The 13,413-nt window shown below is 36.0% G+C and overlaps 1 protein-coding gene across 3 annotated transcripts in view; it reads left to right on the forward strand.

The window, feature by feature from the left end:
• Positions 1-13,413, forward strand: part of LOC105226683 (putative polypeptide N-acetylgalactosaminyltransferase 9) — a 160,099-nt gene that overhangs the window by 88,585 nt on the left and 58,101 nt on the right. For all 3 annotated transcript variants that reach the window (XM_049453730.1, XM_049453732.1, XM_049453731.1), the window contains exon 6: positions 4,457-4,650. In XM_049453730.1, coding sequence (XP_049309687.1) covers positions 4,457-4,650 — 194 coding nt within the window. The remainder of the gene's footprint in view (positions 1-4,456; positions 4,651-13,413) is intronic.

A 13,413-nucleotide genomic window follows, 5' to 3' on the forward strand; every position in this document is an offset into this window, starting at 1 on the left:
GCAAAATATCTGCTATTAACGTGTTTAGGATAAAACACACGTTGCACTGTGGAGCAAAATTAGTATTATTTTACCAAAATGGACTTGTGAAACAGTACGCCTACGTACGAAAGTTTTTACGCTGTCATTTCTAGCTTTCGGGAAAGACCCATGGGATCGCTGCTAGTCGTTACATCTTTTAGTTTATTGGCTCACGTCATTAACTCGCGGTTCGCAGCTCTAGCTTCACTGCTTCGGTGTTGTGCGGTTCTTCTCAGCTTCTGCAGTTTCAGAACTGTTCTCTGCATGGAATGACAACCATGCTAACAACAAGAGACTTAATTGGTTCTCAAAATTGTATCAGGGAATATCGCTTACCACAGTGAGGAAAATAATCATTATTTTGACTTTTCAAAAACCTCTGTTCTCCAAATTCCATTATTTCTTTTTTTAACGCATTAAGAATCAATTTGTCCCACCGTACCTATATAAATTTTTATTAATTTCTTTTTGTCTGCCTTTGCGGCGCTAATCTAAATGGTTTGCCATATTGTCAATAACGGTTTTAGGCTACTTATTCCGCCGTTAACTAGATTGGCATAAAAACTGCAAATTTCAATGCTCACCACTGGAATTTGCTGCAAATTGCGTATTAATGCATTTATCCATTTGAAAAATCTTGCCACATGATTGCTAATTTGCGCTTTACGTATTAAGAGATAGCTGAAAATTATTGGCTCAATATGGATTAAAAACCGCAGTATTGTGATTTATTTTCAGTATTTTTTGTTTTCAATATTTTTTTTAAATGATGATTAAAATTGTTTGGTTTAAAATAAAAAGGTAGTAAATACAAGGTACATTCAGAATAAAATTATCGAAAATTAATGAAAGTGTACCATCTTCTGGTGTTAAGCTTTCACTGTCATTCAGCAGGGTGGAGAAGTGTTCTATCCATATTTTCAGTATGTTCTGGGCATCAGTCACTAGATGAACTTTGGGGGTTCGTCACCGCATCTTTTCGTAGAATTTTTGAGGATTACCCCTGTCGGCCAGCTTCTCAAGCTCTTCGTACTCAAGCATTTCGGCCTCCTGTTTTTTCTATAAATCCGTCTGGCTTCCCTCTTCAGCTTTCGATATCTATCCCATCCCGCACGTGTATGTACGCACATCTAAAACACCAGAGACATGTCTTCCGTCTATCAAAACATGATCGATGTGGTTGGTGGCTTTTCGATTCGGAGGCAGGCAGGTAGTTTGGTGAACACTTCTAGTACTATAGATAACCATATTTTGGACCCTGGCGAAGTCGATCTGTTTCAACTCATCTTGGAATGTTTCATCGTGGAGGTTGAATTTACTGACCGCTGTGCCTAAGATACCTTCTTTGCCCACCCCGGCGTAAAAGTCGCCCAGCACGATTTTGATATCCTGAAGAGGGCAGCTCTGTTGAAGAACTTCGCTTTGATGTGGATTGTAGCTAGACATTCATCCACCTAAGTGATTGCCAGAACTTGGTGATGGAGTCTCTCGAATCGAATATTGGTTACTAACTCAACCGTCGTCGTAGCTGTTTTATCACCGAATATCATTAAAGGTTGGTACGCAGCTCTCAAGTAATTGCTCAAGAACAAAAATACATTATTTCTGAAGTAATTTTGACAGCTGGTTACGCATCGTGAATGATCCACATTAGAAGAGCAAGAGAGAATAAACAAAGTAAACAAACTTTGTGCGTATGTATGTATGTATGTATGTGTATGGTAACACAAATATTTTCATTGAGATTTAAGGAATGTTGTTGACGATTGGTTGGTTTTATACAACATTTCAAAATGGAACATACTTTATAATAATGATTTCAACTAATTTAGGATGAATTTGACGATTACTTCGAATTTCCTGCAAGAAACAATTGTTGATTTGATGTTTCTTCGCAAAACCAGGTTTGCCATATTCACATTTTATTGAAACAAAGTATTAAAAATTAGTACTAGCTTTCTTAAGAGCTGCGTACTAGCACAAGTAACTTTATCGCAGGAACGTTTCTGGACCGTTTCTTAAGCGTTTTTTTATATGAAGTTTTTACGTTTCTTGAGAGCTGCGTACTAAGCTTAACTTACATCCAAGTAGTTGTCTAATCTGACCTAAAGCACCAGTTTCTTGACATAATTCAGTTATCAACAGATCATGCGGACACATTCTTATTAACAGATCGTATCTCAGCAGTTTTGTTTTTTAACATATTTCACACATTCCCTCGATGAAACCTTATATATATGTGACGTTGAGGAGGCTCATCCCACCGCAATTGGCGTAGGTCTCCCTTTTTGTGGATTGGACAGAGCACACCTAAATTGTAATTTTTGAGCATGGTTTCGTTCGACCATATTCAACGAAGAAGCTGATGCATGTTCCTTATCAGTTCTTTACCGCCGTTTTTGAATAGCTCAGCCGGCAATCCATCGGCTCTCGCTGCTTTGTTGCTCCCTCATCCTCTTCCAAGGCTTTTTTTGTTTTCATTGAGGGTTTCCTACTTGAGGGCGTGGCGTGTCCTAAAACCCTGGGGAGCGATGGTTCGCCTTCTCACTTTAGTTCACCTTGAAACGGCTGTTCTTTGTGTAACCAGAGGATACTTGCTCTAAGACCGGAGGTCATGAGCTGCTTGAATCATATGCTTGAGTCCAAAGTGAATGATAATCAGATAACTTTCCTCACTTGCGTGAACCTCTATACATGACTCTATCCAATTACTATTACTAGTTTCAAAATCGTCTGCCTCAAAATTATCAATCATGAGATCGTGCCGAATCGAACAAAACTGTTGGACATTGTATAAACTGTTATAGAAAATAAATTGAGGTGAACTAGCAAACATTTATACAATTTAAGTGTGGTCTACTGTATCCTATTTATTCAACTTCACAGAATTGTCGAGCAGCAGAGAGTGTCGAATCGAACAAGCAACTGGTAAAACCCAGAAAAAGGTAGAGTGACCAATTTTAGTGTGTTCTGTTCGTCGCTATTTAAGCCACTGCCGTAACGAAAGCTAACATATTCAAGTACTCAATTTCAACCATAATAAATCATCAATAATTTTTTAGTATTTTTGTTTTACATTTGTGATACCCTAAACTAATTTTTCAGTTGTTGCTCAATTTCCTTGCTCTTCTATCTATAATGCTTTAGAGAGCAGTAAAAATTTATGAAAAAAATACAAAACTTTGTACAGAAAACATTAAAAAGGTAGAGTTTTTAAATTCAAGTTATTTTCACAACTTCCGCTCTGAGAGAGCACAAGCACACAACTCTCATAACTTGAAATAACAAACTTAAAGTTTTGTTTGGAAGCATGTAGAACAGTGAAGTAGCTCTAAAATTCAATTTCTACTTTTTAATGATTGATGACTGACCAAACGCAATACACATATACACATAGAGTATATATGTATATCTGTGTGTGTACAAGTCAAACAAGAATACTTATCCTGGCATAAACTGCAGGATATGCGCGAACGTAACGCTGTATAAGGACGCTTGAGCAATGGCTGGTGTGCTATAGTGCAAAAGTATAGTATATGTATATATGTATGTATGTGTGAGCATAACAGGAAGCTTGTTTACCCGGGTATAGAGATTTTTTTTGTTGCTTTCTCTCTGCTCAACTTAGTTTGCGGTTGCTTGGGTTGGCGATTATGATTACGGTTTGGTGAATACGTTGCTTGCTTGACTGCTTGCCGCTGGACCATGTTGACGCTGGTGGTGGTGTTGTACAATGGCTTTGATGTTTTGCGGTTAAACTCGGCACATACACATACATATATATTTTTTCGACCTTTCTCACTGTTGAGTAATTGCATTTGCTATTTTATGCTTATTTACTTTATTTCTAAGTGAATTGTGTGCGCTTTTTTCTTTTTGACCAACGCTTTCCTTCCTGCCTTCCGCCATGTGGTGGCTAAATTTTCCTGAATTCATTATTTTCCGTTATTTTTTTGTTGTTTTTTATTTTTTTTTTTATTTTTATTTTTTTTATATTTTTTGTACCCGCACTATGCTTGCGGTCATTTGTTGGGTCAACGCGTATGCTGCAATAGTCGGATTATGAGCATAAAGCTTTGATAGAGAGTGCAAGAGAATGGCTAATGTCGGAAAAATAGTACCCGAAGAAATTTGTTCGTGTGTGTATAGAATATTAGTGGAGCATAGTTGCCATAATAATAAATTACCGTTACTTTTTATTAAGGTTAAGGCTGCCAACGCACACATAGGCACGTAGATAATCTATATTTTTTAGATTTATAAGCTTTTATTATATATTCTATATATGTATATACCAAACCATACCATACAGCTTCCGGTCTCACCACAATTTTTCGTCTATTTTATATAACCTCACCTACACAAACTGCCATTTCTCCCATTTATATATTTCCATTATATTATATTTTATTTCGACTTTTTTGCCTCCCCACAGGCTGGCTTGAGCCACTGCTCGATCGCATCGCTCGCAACAGCACCACTGTGGTGTGTCCGGTCATCGATGTCATTGATGATACAACATTGGAATTCCACTACCGTGACTCAGGCGGCGTAAATGTGGGCGGTTTTGATTGGAATTTACAATTTAATTGGCATGCAGTGCCGGAACGTGAACGCAAGCGACACAAGGTGAGTGCAAAAATTACATGCCATACATATAAATATATATATATACATGGTTATAGTAGTAACAAAAACAAAAAAAAAAACAAAAATTAAAAATGTGCGATATAAAAGCCAAGCGTAGAAAGAAATATGATTTAAAAATTGCCACCTTGGGAGCGACAAAAAAGTTATACAAATTCATGACGGCATTTAATGGTGTGAAGGAAACAAGTTTGAACGCTGTTATTATCTATTTTACAGGTGATTATATGGGTGTGATTTATACGTTGGGTATGAGCTCCCTGAGGCCAACAAATGAGACGTGGAAAATTGTAAACTAAAAAATTACCACAAAAAATTCTATAGAGTATGACTGCTTGATATGAGAGCACAAAAGTTAGGTTGGGTTGAAAAATTATTAGCGGTCTAGACTAATCTAGTCTAGCCACTGTTGGGAAGGTTACTTTAAACCCAAATGGTGCTGTTCTCTTGTATTCAAAGTGAAGACTAAGTGGGGTATAAGTTGGTTAGATGAAAAGTGAAGACGCGTGGGCCCCTGACCACAGGCGGCCGCACTTAGTTCATCAGTAAGCCCATTGTGCTGTCGATAGGTAATCAATTTTAGCCGTATCCATCTATTCAGTGGATTTTTTTTAACAATTTAAGCCTTATCCAGTAATTCTGTGGATTTGATAAAAGACCCAGCTGCGCAATGCCACTTAAATTGAAGCATTGGCAGCCGTGAAATATGTTCCGTCTCTTCCGGCTGAAGACTGTGCAATTATATAGATCGTATAGCTAAATTTCCAGCGTTTCTTTATCTCCCGCGTATGCTCTGCATTCCGCTGACTAATTCATGAAGGCGGAATCTTAAGTGTGCCCTGTGATGACCTTCATAATGTTACTAAGCTCTTTTTTGTCTTGAAGAATAAGAATTATACGCTTTTTGCTCTGTTAGAGCTTGTCTATTGCATTGAGGAAGACGAAGTAGAAGCTTTTTACTTTGTTGGAGCTTTTCTTTTGCCTAGAACAAGAAGAAGTAGTAGCTTTTTGCTTTGTTACAATACCCTAAAGTAACCTTGTGGTATTCCTGCGTTGCTTGTGCTTCAAGTCCTGAGAAATTTCTCTAAGGTCCACAGCTTCAAACAACCTCTGAATGAGCTGAATGGCCTGGAGAAGTTTAGGGAAATTGTGTCTCCAGCTATCCCCGAGCGATCCAGCTCCTCTACCTTTTCATTTCCTTCCATTACTATATGACCGGGTAACCAGTTGAGAGACTTAGTATTGCCGCTGCTTATCCACTAGAGGGTTTATAGACTTGCTGGTTAGAGCAGAAGTTCACTTGACAGCCTTTGTTCTGCTCATAATTTCAGTCTAAAAGAATAAAATTTAGTCACTTAGATTGAAGCCACCTTCTGTGTGTGGATTACTACAGCAGAAGCCCACTCCTGTTTCTGTTTCACCCTTTCATCCGTCGTTGTGTTTGTCGATTTCGCCGTTGGGACTGTCGATCGCGGAACCATTGGTCTAATCTTCTCTACTTTTCTCTAGTGGGGAATGAAAGTGTTGTGTTTACTTCCTCATGGGTCTCCTTTTCTCATCCTTAGGTATTAGGGTCTCTTTTTGTCATCTTTCGGTATTAGCCTTTGTACAAAAAGTCCAAATTGCTAATTAAATTTAAATCCGATACTAAAAATCATCCACAAAATAGCTTCGGGGTAAAGACTATAGGACAGAACATTGTGAGATGCGGTCTTTCTGCGGTCCGCTGATCCAACGAAGCTTAAATAATATACAAAACCGACAATCGGTGTTTATCTTATATCTCTGCAACATATATTTTGCTGTGATATCCACAGCTGGGCAGGAGCATCTACTTAATTAAGGGAGCGGACATTCCAGGTACTTGTTCTTAAATCGTAATCTTTTTCACCTTTCCAGGGGTCGTCATCAAAAGAGGGGTCTCTCAACCGAGGCTGTTTTCTTCCTTTTATTGGGAATGCTTTTAACGTAGCGGGTCCCAAACTCAGCGCACAACCCTGAGAAGAAATAGTTCTCCTTCTATCTTTAGCTAGCCTTCAAACGGGTGTTTTTTGACTTCGCAGAGGATACTTGGTCTAAGACCGAAAGTCCTGAGATGCTTGAGTCACATGTAAATAATTGTTTCTGACCACTCTCAATTCAATAGCTCTCAGAGAACTTTCTTCACGTGATTGAACTTCTCTCTACTTCTATCTTCTTTCCTCCATTAAATTTACTGCAAACCTAAATAAATTAATATAGGTACTTATATAATATCTACATACTTCAATAACTAGCAGGACATATCACATCCATAATGAACACACATCCTCGCGCGGAAAAGGAAAACTCATCTAAGTAAAAGCAACACAATTATCAAAATTTAAGCATCCGCTGTTGCTATGGCAAGCTGTTACCTTCCTTCCCGTCGGCATGAGCGACAATAATTTCCTTTCGTACGGTAAATGTATGTGCCTTCCGCTTGGCATATATCCCTACATAAAACAATTGATATTCATATGAGCGCCACTCGCTGCTCACTTTCCTTCGCTTGCTTACTTATAGGTATACTCATTACGCGCTCTCCCTCTCACGTACACGTCACTACTAGGCCTGTAACTCTGCTTCTTACCTTCGAAAATGTCAACGAAAGGGTAACATTCTTGTTGTTGCCATAGAAGTTGCTGTTGTAAATGTATGCCCTGTTTTTCAATCGGCAATGGCAATGTCGTTGCGATTTACACAATTTTCATTTCATTGTAAGCACTAAAACGTGACAATTTCGCAAGCGTGACTTACATGAAAAGCCGCTATGCTCGTGTGTGAAGGTAGAGGCATACATGGGCAGATACCTACGCATGCATATTAAATGCGTTGAACTTTGCGTGTCCTTAATTAAAGGGTGCGAGTTGGAGGAGTCCTACCTTTTAGTGGAAATAGTTTTTTTTTTTTCAAAATCTTTTTTTTTTTGAAAATTAATAAAAAAAAATGTTTTTTTTTCGATTTTTGTTTTCTTAAATGTTATGAATTTATGAATAAAGGATGAGGGTTTTAGGAGTCCTAATTCAAAATATTCATTGTTTTTTCAAAAATATTTTTTTCCAATTTTTTTTCTTCGGATGTTTTTTTGAATTTTATGAATTAATGAATAAAGGGGTTTGAAGAATCTTAATTCTTAGTGAAAATATTAATTTTTTTTTTGAAAAATGATTTTTTTCTTCGTATTTAATTTTTTTTGAATTTTATGAAATGAAAATATTTTTTTCTAATTTTTTCGTATTTTTAATTCTTCAATTATATGAAGTTATACATTTTTTTTAAGTGGGTTTAATTATTGAAAATTTCACTGAATACAATAGAATATATTAAGCCATATAACTCAAATTGGCGATCCTAGCTCCATCTAGGGAAAAATTAAAATTTTTCATAGGAACTATCAGAATTTTTGACTTGACATGTTATTAACTTAGAGTAGTTACAGTTATGGAATTTAAACTGGCAATTTTAACTGCTAGTCAAATAGCCCCCTAAAGGTATGCTAAATTTCACTACTCTTAGTATTTTCTTCAAAACTTTTTTTTTTAAATAACGGCACTTTGTGAGCAACAGCGCCATTTTAATCTATTGTAAAATTAATGAAATTGTTAATTGAGATATGATACATATTTCGACCGTAGCGCCATCTAACGGGTAATTACTATTTACCGCATGAACTGTCGGAGTTCTTCGGTCGACATGCTATTGCTCTAGAGGTATTCCAGTTATGTAATAATATTTTTTTTTTATGTTAACGGGATAACCATACCTTTCACCGCCTAAATGTATGTTAAATTTTACTATGCTTAATATTTCCTCAAGCTTAACTTGTGTCACCCTTTAAATTGCCTGCCACCTACATAACCCAAGTACGCACTGTCTCATATTGTTTGCGAATGTAGCACTTTCATTTTAAAATGAAGGTTTTAACAAATAGCATTCTCAAAAGACAGTTTGTCTAAAAAGTATATTATTTTCGTGAAATATATAAAAATTTTCGCAGTTTTTAACAATTAAAAAATATTTTTATAATTTTTTTTTTAATATTTTAATGAGGGTTTCAATCTTGTTTTTATAAATCTTTCTTACTTTAATATTTATTTGGAGTCGCCAAAATAAATTCATTACTCGTTCACATCATTTTCAAACACACTGTAGAAGCACATTTCTTAACGCAATTTCCGTTGAAATATTACTTGATTTCTTGCTGTCAGTGTGAAAAACTTAAACACAGCCATCCATGAATGCATTTGTAACCGTACACAGTGTAAAAATGTTCACGCTTACACGAATGAATGTCAGTTCTCATACATTATTCAAAACGCACTCTTTAGGATGCCCTACACAAGCATTTGCGAACCATTTCACACATCAAGAACAGACAGTTTGCTCTGAGTAGCTCAACAGAAGAGTAAACTTTAGAAGTATAACAAAAAAAATGATATTTCTAAAGCAAACTCTTTAGTTTTGATTTTTTTGTTCACTTTACAAATTAAAGCCTGTAATACTCAAACGGTTTATAAAAACCATAAATTCTACAAAAAATAAATTTTGAAGTAACTTTTACAATAGTATAAAAGTTACTGTGACTAGAAACTGTTTTGCGCTCCGACATTTTTATTCAACTCAATAATTTGAGCCCCCTATTTACTCCCTTCTCCATCCAACAACAACTGCAGTCTATCTGCTTTTTTCTCCTGGGTTACCACGCCAGTCTAGTCTCATCCCGCAAAGTGGATTAATTTCTGCATGGGTATCCGACACTTGTCGTAGTTGCGTTGAATTGCTTTTCGCCGTCAACTAAACGTGCTCCGTGTTTTCGTTGTTTAAACGCTCGCATTTTGTACGCATTACGCCGACAGTGTTGCCAAATTTGGACACCATCTTCCGCCACCGCAAAACCGTTAGTGCAAAATGCAATGCGTGTTAGCATTGAAGCTTTTATTGGAAAACTTTTGGTGGCCGCCAACGCAAATGCGTGTTCCATGTGTGGGTGGTTATGTGTGTGTGTTTGTAACTGCGTTGTATTTTGCATATATGTATGTGTGAGTATGCGTTTGTTGTACATGCAAACGATGCTGTAGGTTAGTAACAACATTGGCGTACATGCTTTGCAGCAACTAAGCAAAAAGGGTTCAACATATTAGGCCTTAGGAGCTGTTGCGCCTGCTGTTATGCTTCTACATGTGGGCTTAGGCAGCAAGTGTTGCCCTACAATCCAACAACGCTATGTACTTTACGCAGGGTCGTGTAGTTAAGTGAATGTAGCTGTAGGCGATTAATGTGCTTCCGTTCAGTCGTGTAAATTGGATTATTCGGCATTTCATGTGCAGATCAGTTATGCCTTGGTTATAAGTATGTGCATACGTATATGTAGCGTAAACAAAGCAATGTTAAATTGAAAATAAAAACAAGAAATAAGCAAAATGGTATAAACATGACTAATAAAAAAATATTAAATTTAAAAATTTAAGCAAAAAATATAATTTTAAACACAAAAAAAGTTTAAACATAATTCATAATTAATTTAAAATGCTTAAAAAAATATTTAAAATAAGAAAAAACGGGGAATTTTTACAGCATAAAGGCGTCTAAAAAATCCTTATCCTGATTTTAGTTGATCAATTTGTATGGTAGCTATATTAAATATTGGTCCGAACAGCTCACTAACCCATTTGGCATGGGCATTGGCATGGTCGCGACGTGGACTTGAATTTGATTGGCTAGTTTGTATGGCAGCTACAAGTTATAGTTGTCCGTTCTGGATAATTTCTTTGAGGATAATAGCAATGTCGCAGATAATTAATTGTACCAAATTTCGTGATGATACCTCGTCAAATAAAAAAGTTTTCCATACAAGCATTGAGTTTGATCGGTCAGTTTGTATGGCAGCTATAAGATATAGTTGTCCAATATCGACGATTCGGCAAAATGAGTGGTATCTTGAAGGGGAAAGGACGTTTCCGGAGTTTCATGACGGTATCTCAAAAATTGTGCGACTAGTTCGCGTATCAAGTGAGTGCCAGACGATCGTGGCGAAATCGACTTGTAAAGTAACCAAAATATCCAACTTCAAAACAGCCGCACAAAGAGTAATCAGTATCTGTATATATCATTTATAGATTAGAAGAAAGTCTCGATTGATACCACACATTTTTGGTACCGTATCACATTTCATACTGTCATACTAGGTTTGCACCAAGTTAACTCTATAGTTGAGCTATGAGGACATCATACTTGGCAGCTGTTTTGCTAAGCCAAAAATGTGCTGGATTTCGCACTCATAAGGCGATAAAATGTCTTGAACCAATCATAAATCTGCTTCTCCAATCTAGTTGGGCAAGTACTACTAATTTTGTATGAATGTCTGGAAATCGTCATATATAAAATCCATGAATTGTTCTTCCACAATTCCGGCCGACATTCGTTGAATGTTCTCAGTCAAACGCCTCTATACGGCCAATTAGAACTTCTTATCGACCATCTGTCCCTCTGAGAGTCAGAGTCATTATACTATAAAACACAAAAATCGAAAAAAAAACAATGAGCATCACCTTAACTATTGAGTAGCTTTGGCGTGATTTTTTTGGCTTCCAGTCAGTTTTTTGCCGCCATTCTTATCGCTATTGACTGGTTTGCATGTCAAACTCATAAAATCATATCCCATCGGTAGTTATAATGCTCTCCATGACTGTGGAATCGAAAATCGAACGATCAAATATGTCCAAAGAGACCTGTTTACGGCAGTCTTTTTGGAACAAATTCAACTTAATTGGCATGTGTCGAGCAAGAAACGCGTTTCATACACAAAATATCCACCAAAATCATTCGAACAAACTTGCTTAATTACAATTGCAGGTACTCTTTGTCACAATCTATATCAAGCTCATGAATGTTGATTCATAAAATTTTGTCTTATAACAACAGCTCTACTAAACACTACCAGAAACAAGTCTTAATCGCCTTATAAATGAGTTAAGAGGCAAGCTAACTTATATTACAAATATTTTAAGAATAATCCGAACAAAAATACTATTTTTTCTTGCCCGAAATGTTGCATTTTTTCACCTTTATATTACTGAAACTTTGAGCATATTATTAATTAAAGTTATTAAGACGCTCCAGCAAGTCACTCAATCTAGTTGCTAGTGCAAAATAGCTACCGGAACATAACAACTATCAAATTTGTGGCAACAATTTGAGAAATTACTGTTATGATTTGTAAATTATACTACAAATACAACTGCATACATGTCTACAGTTTCAGTCATTACAGTTACTTTTCATGGCAGTAGCAACTGTGTTGAAAATTACTACCGCATGCTGAATGAAATAATATTTTAGCTGCAACAACAGACTGCAACATCAAAGACGTCTGCATTTACCGAGCTTCTTACTCATATTAATATGCATATATTTTACAAAAATACATTTGGCAACACCGCATTGTTGCTACTACTAAAAATTGTGTTTACTTGAAGCATACAGCTAGGCCGATGCTGAAATTTACATACAACCAGGCGCTATTGCTTATTGCACATACATATATTTTTGTGTCTTTGTATACATATATCTTTGTTTATGTGTATTTGTGCTCTCAAAAACAATGCAGTCCTTCTTGCTACAGTTTTTCTTGCACTCATGCGTCTCAACACTCTCGCTAAATGACTTGTAAGCAGCTCTGTGTATGCATATATGTATATGTGTGTATAGCTGTGTGCATTGGTCTGTTAATTTCAACATTACTGCCACAGCGTATAATGTTTATGTGATTGCATAAATGCCGACATGTGGGCCGTTCCGACAAGCTAATAAATGCCAGAATGGGTTGAGGCTCTCGCAGCAGCATGCTTGTATCAGAAGAAAACGTTGTACGAAAGTCTAGTGCAGTGCTCATACAATGGCAGAGAGCTTAAGTGTGTGGCTTGCGAAAATAAAACAAAAACCGAAACAGTAATGTGAGTACTTCAGCGAGAACAATAAATGTTCGTAGTTGTTGCCTTGTTTTTGTTTTATTTTTTCCGCAATTTTCCGTCTTTGAAACTGTACTTATGTGGGCATTTATTATTTAGGTTGCTTTTCATTTAAGTGCCACAATTTTAAATTTTAATTTTCACTTGGCAAGCAAAATCACATAAAAAAGACTTTTGCTGTTTAAATGAAGGTCTTTAGAGAGCTCTTTAAACATGCAGGGTTAGAATAAAAATTATTTTAAAAATTTAAAAAATAATTCAAAGTTCAGAATTCAACAACTTTTTTCTTTTATTGTCGATTTTTATTGATAAAAGTAACCAAATAAGATTCTTACTGACTTCAAATGATAACCTCAGGTAAAAATCATGTTTTTGATCTTCATACTAAAGCTTATTTCAAGCTCATGATATGCTGAAAAGACTTCTCTTGTCAAACTTCAACAACTTCTGGTTCTTTACTTGTAGATTAGTTGTTCTAAAAATATATAAATTACTAATCAACTACTACTTGAGAAGTATTCATATTACTACCTTAAAGTAGTACATTCTGCGAAAAGATGAAAGCTCTTTCATAAAGATATGAAAGCTTTCCAAAATCTGCGTGAAATCTTGCAAAAGATCTGACACAAAAGATATACTAAAACGTTACTTCAACAAACTGACTTTAAACTTCTAATTAGACTTCTCAAAGACCACATGAATAAAATTCATAATTTTTAATAATGAAATTTCGTATCCGATTTGAATTTAAACTAAC

Source organism: Bactrocera dorsalis, chromosome 3 (assembly GCF_023373825.1).
Source record: "Bactrocera dorsalis isolate Fly_Bdor chromosome 3, ASM2337382v1, whole genome shotgun sequence".
Lineage (NCBI taxonomy): Eukaryota > Metazoa > Arthropoda > Insecta > Diptera > Tephritidae > Bactrocera > Bactrocera dorsalis.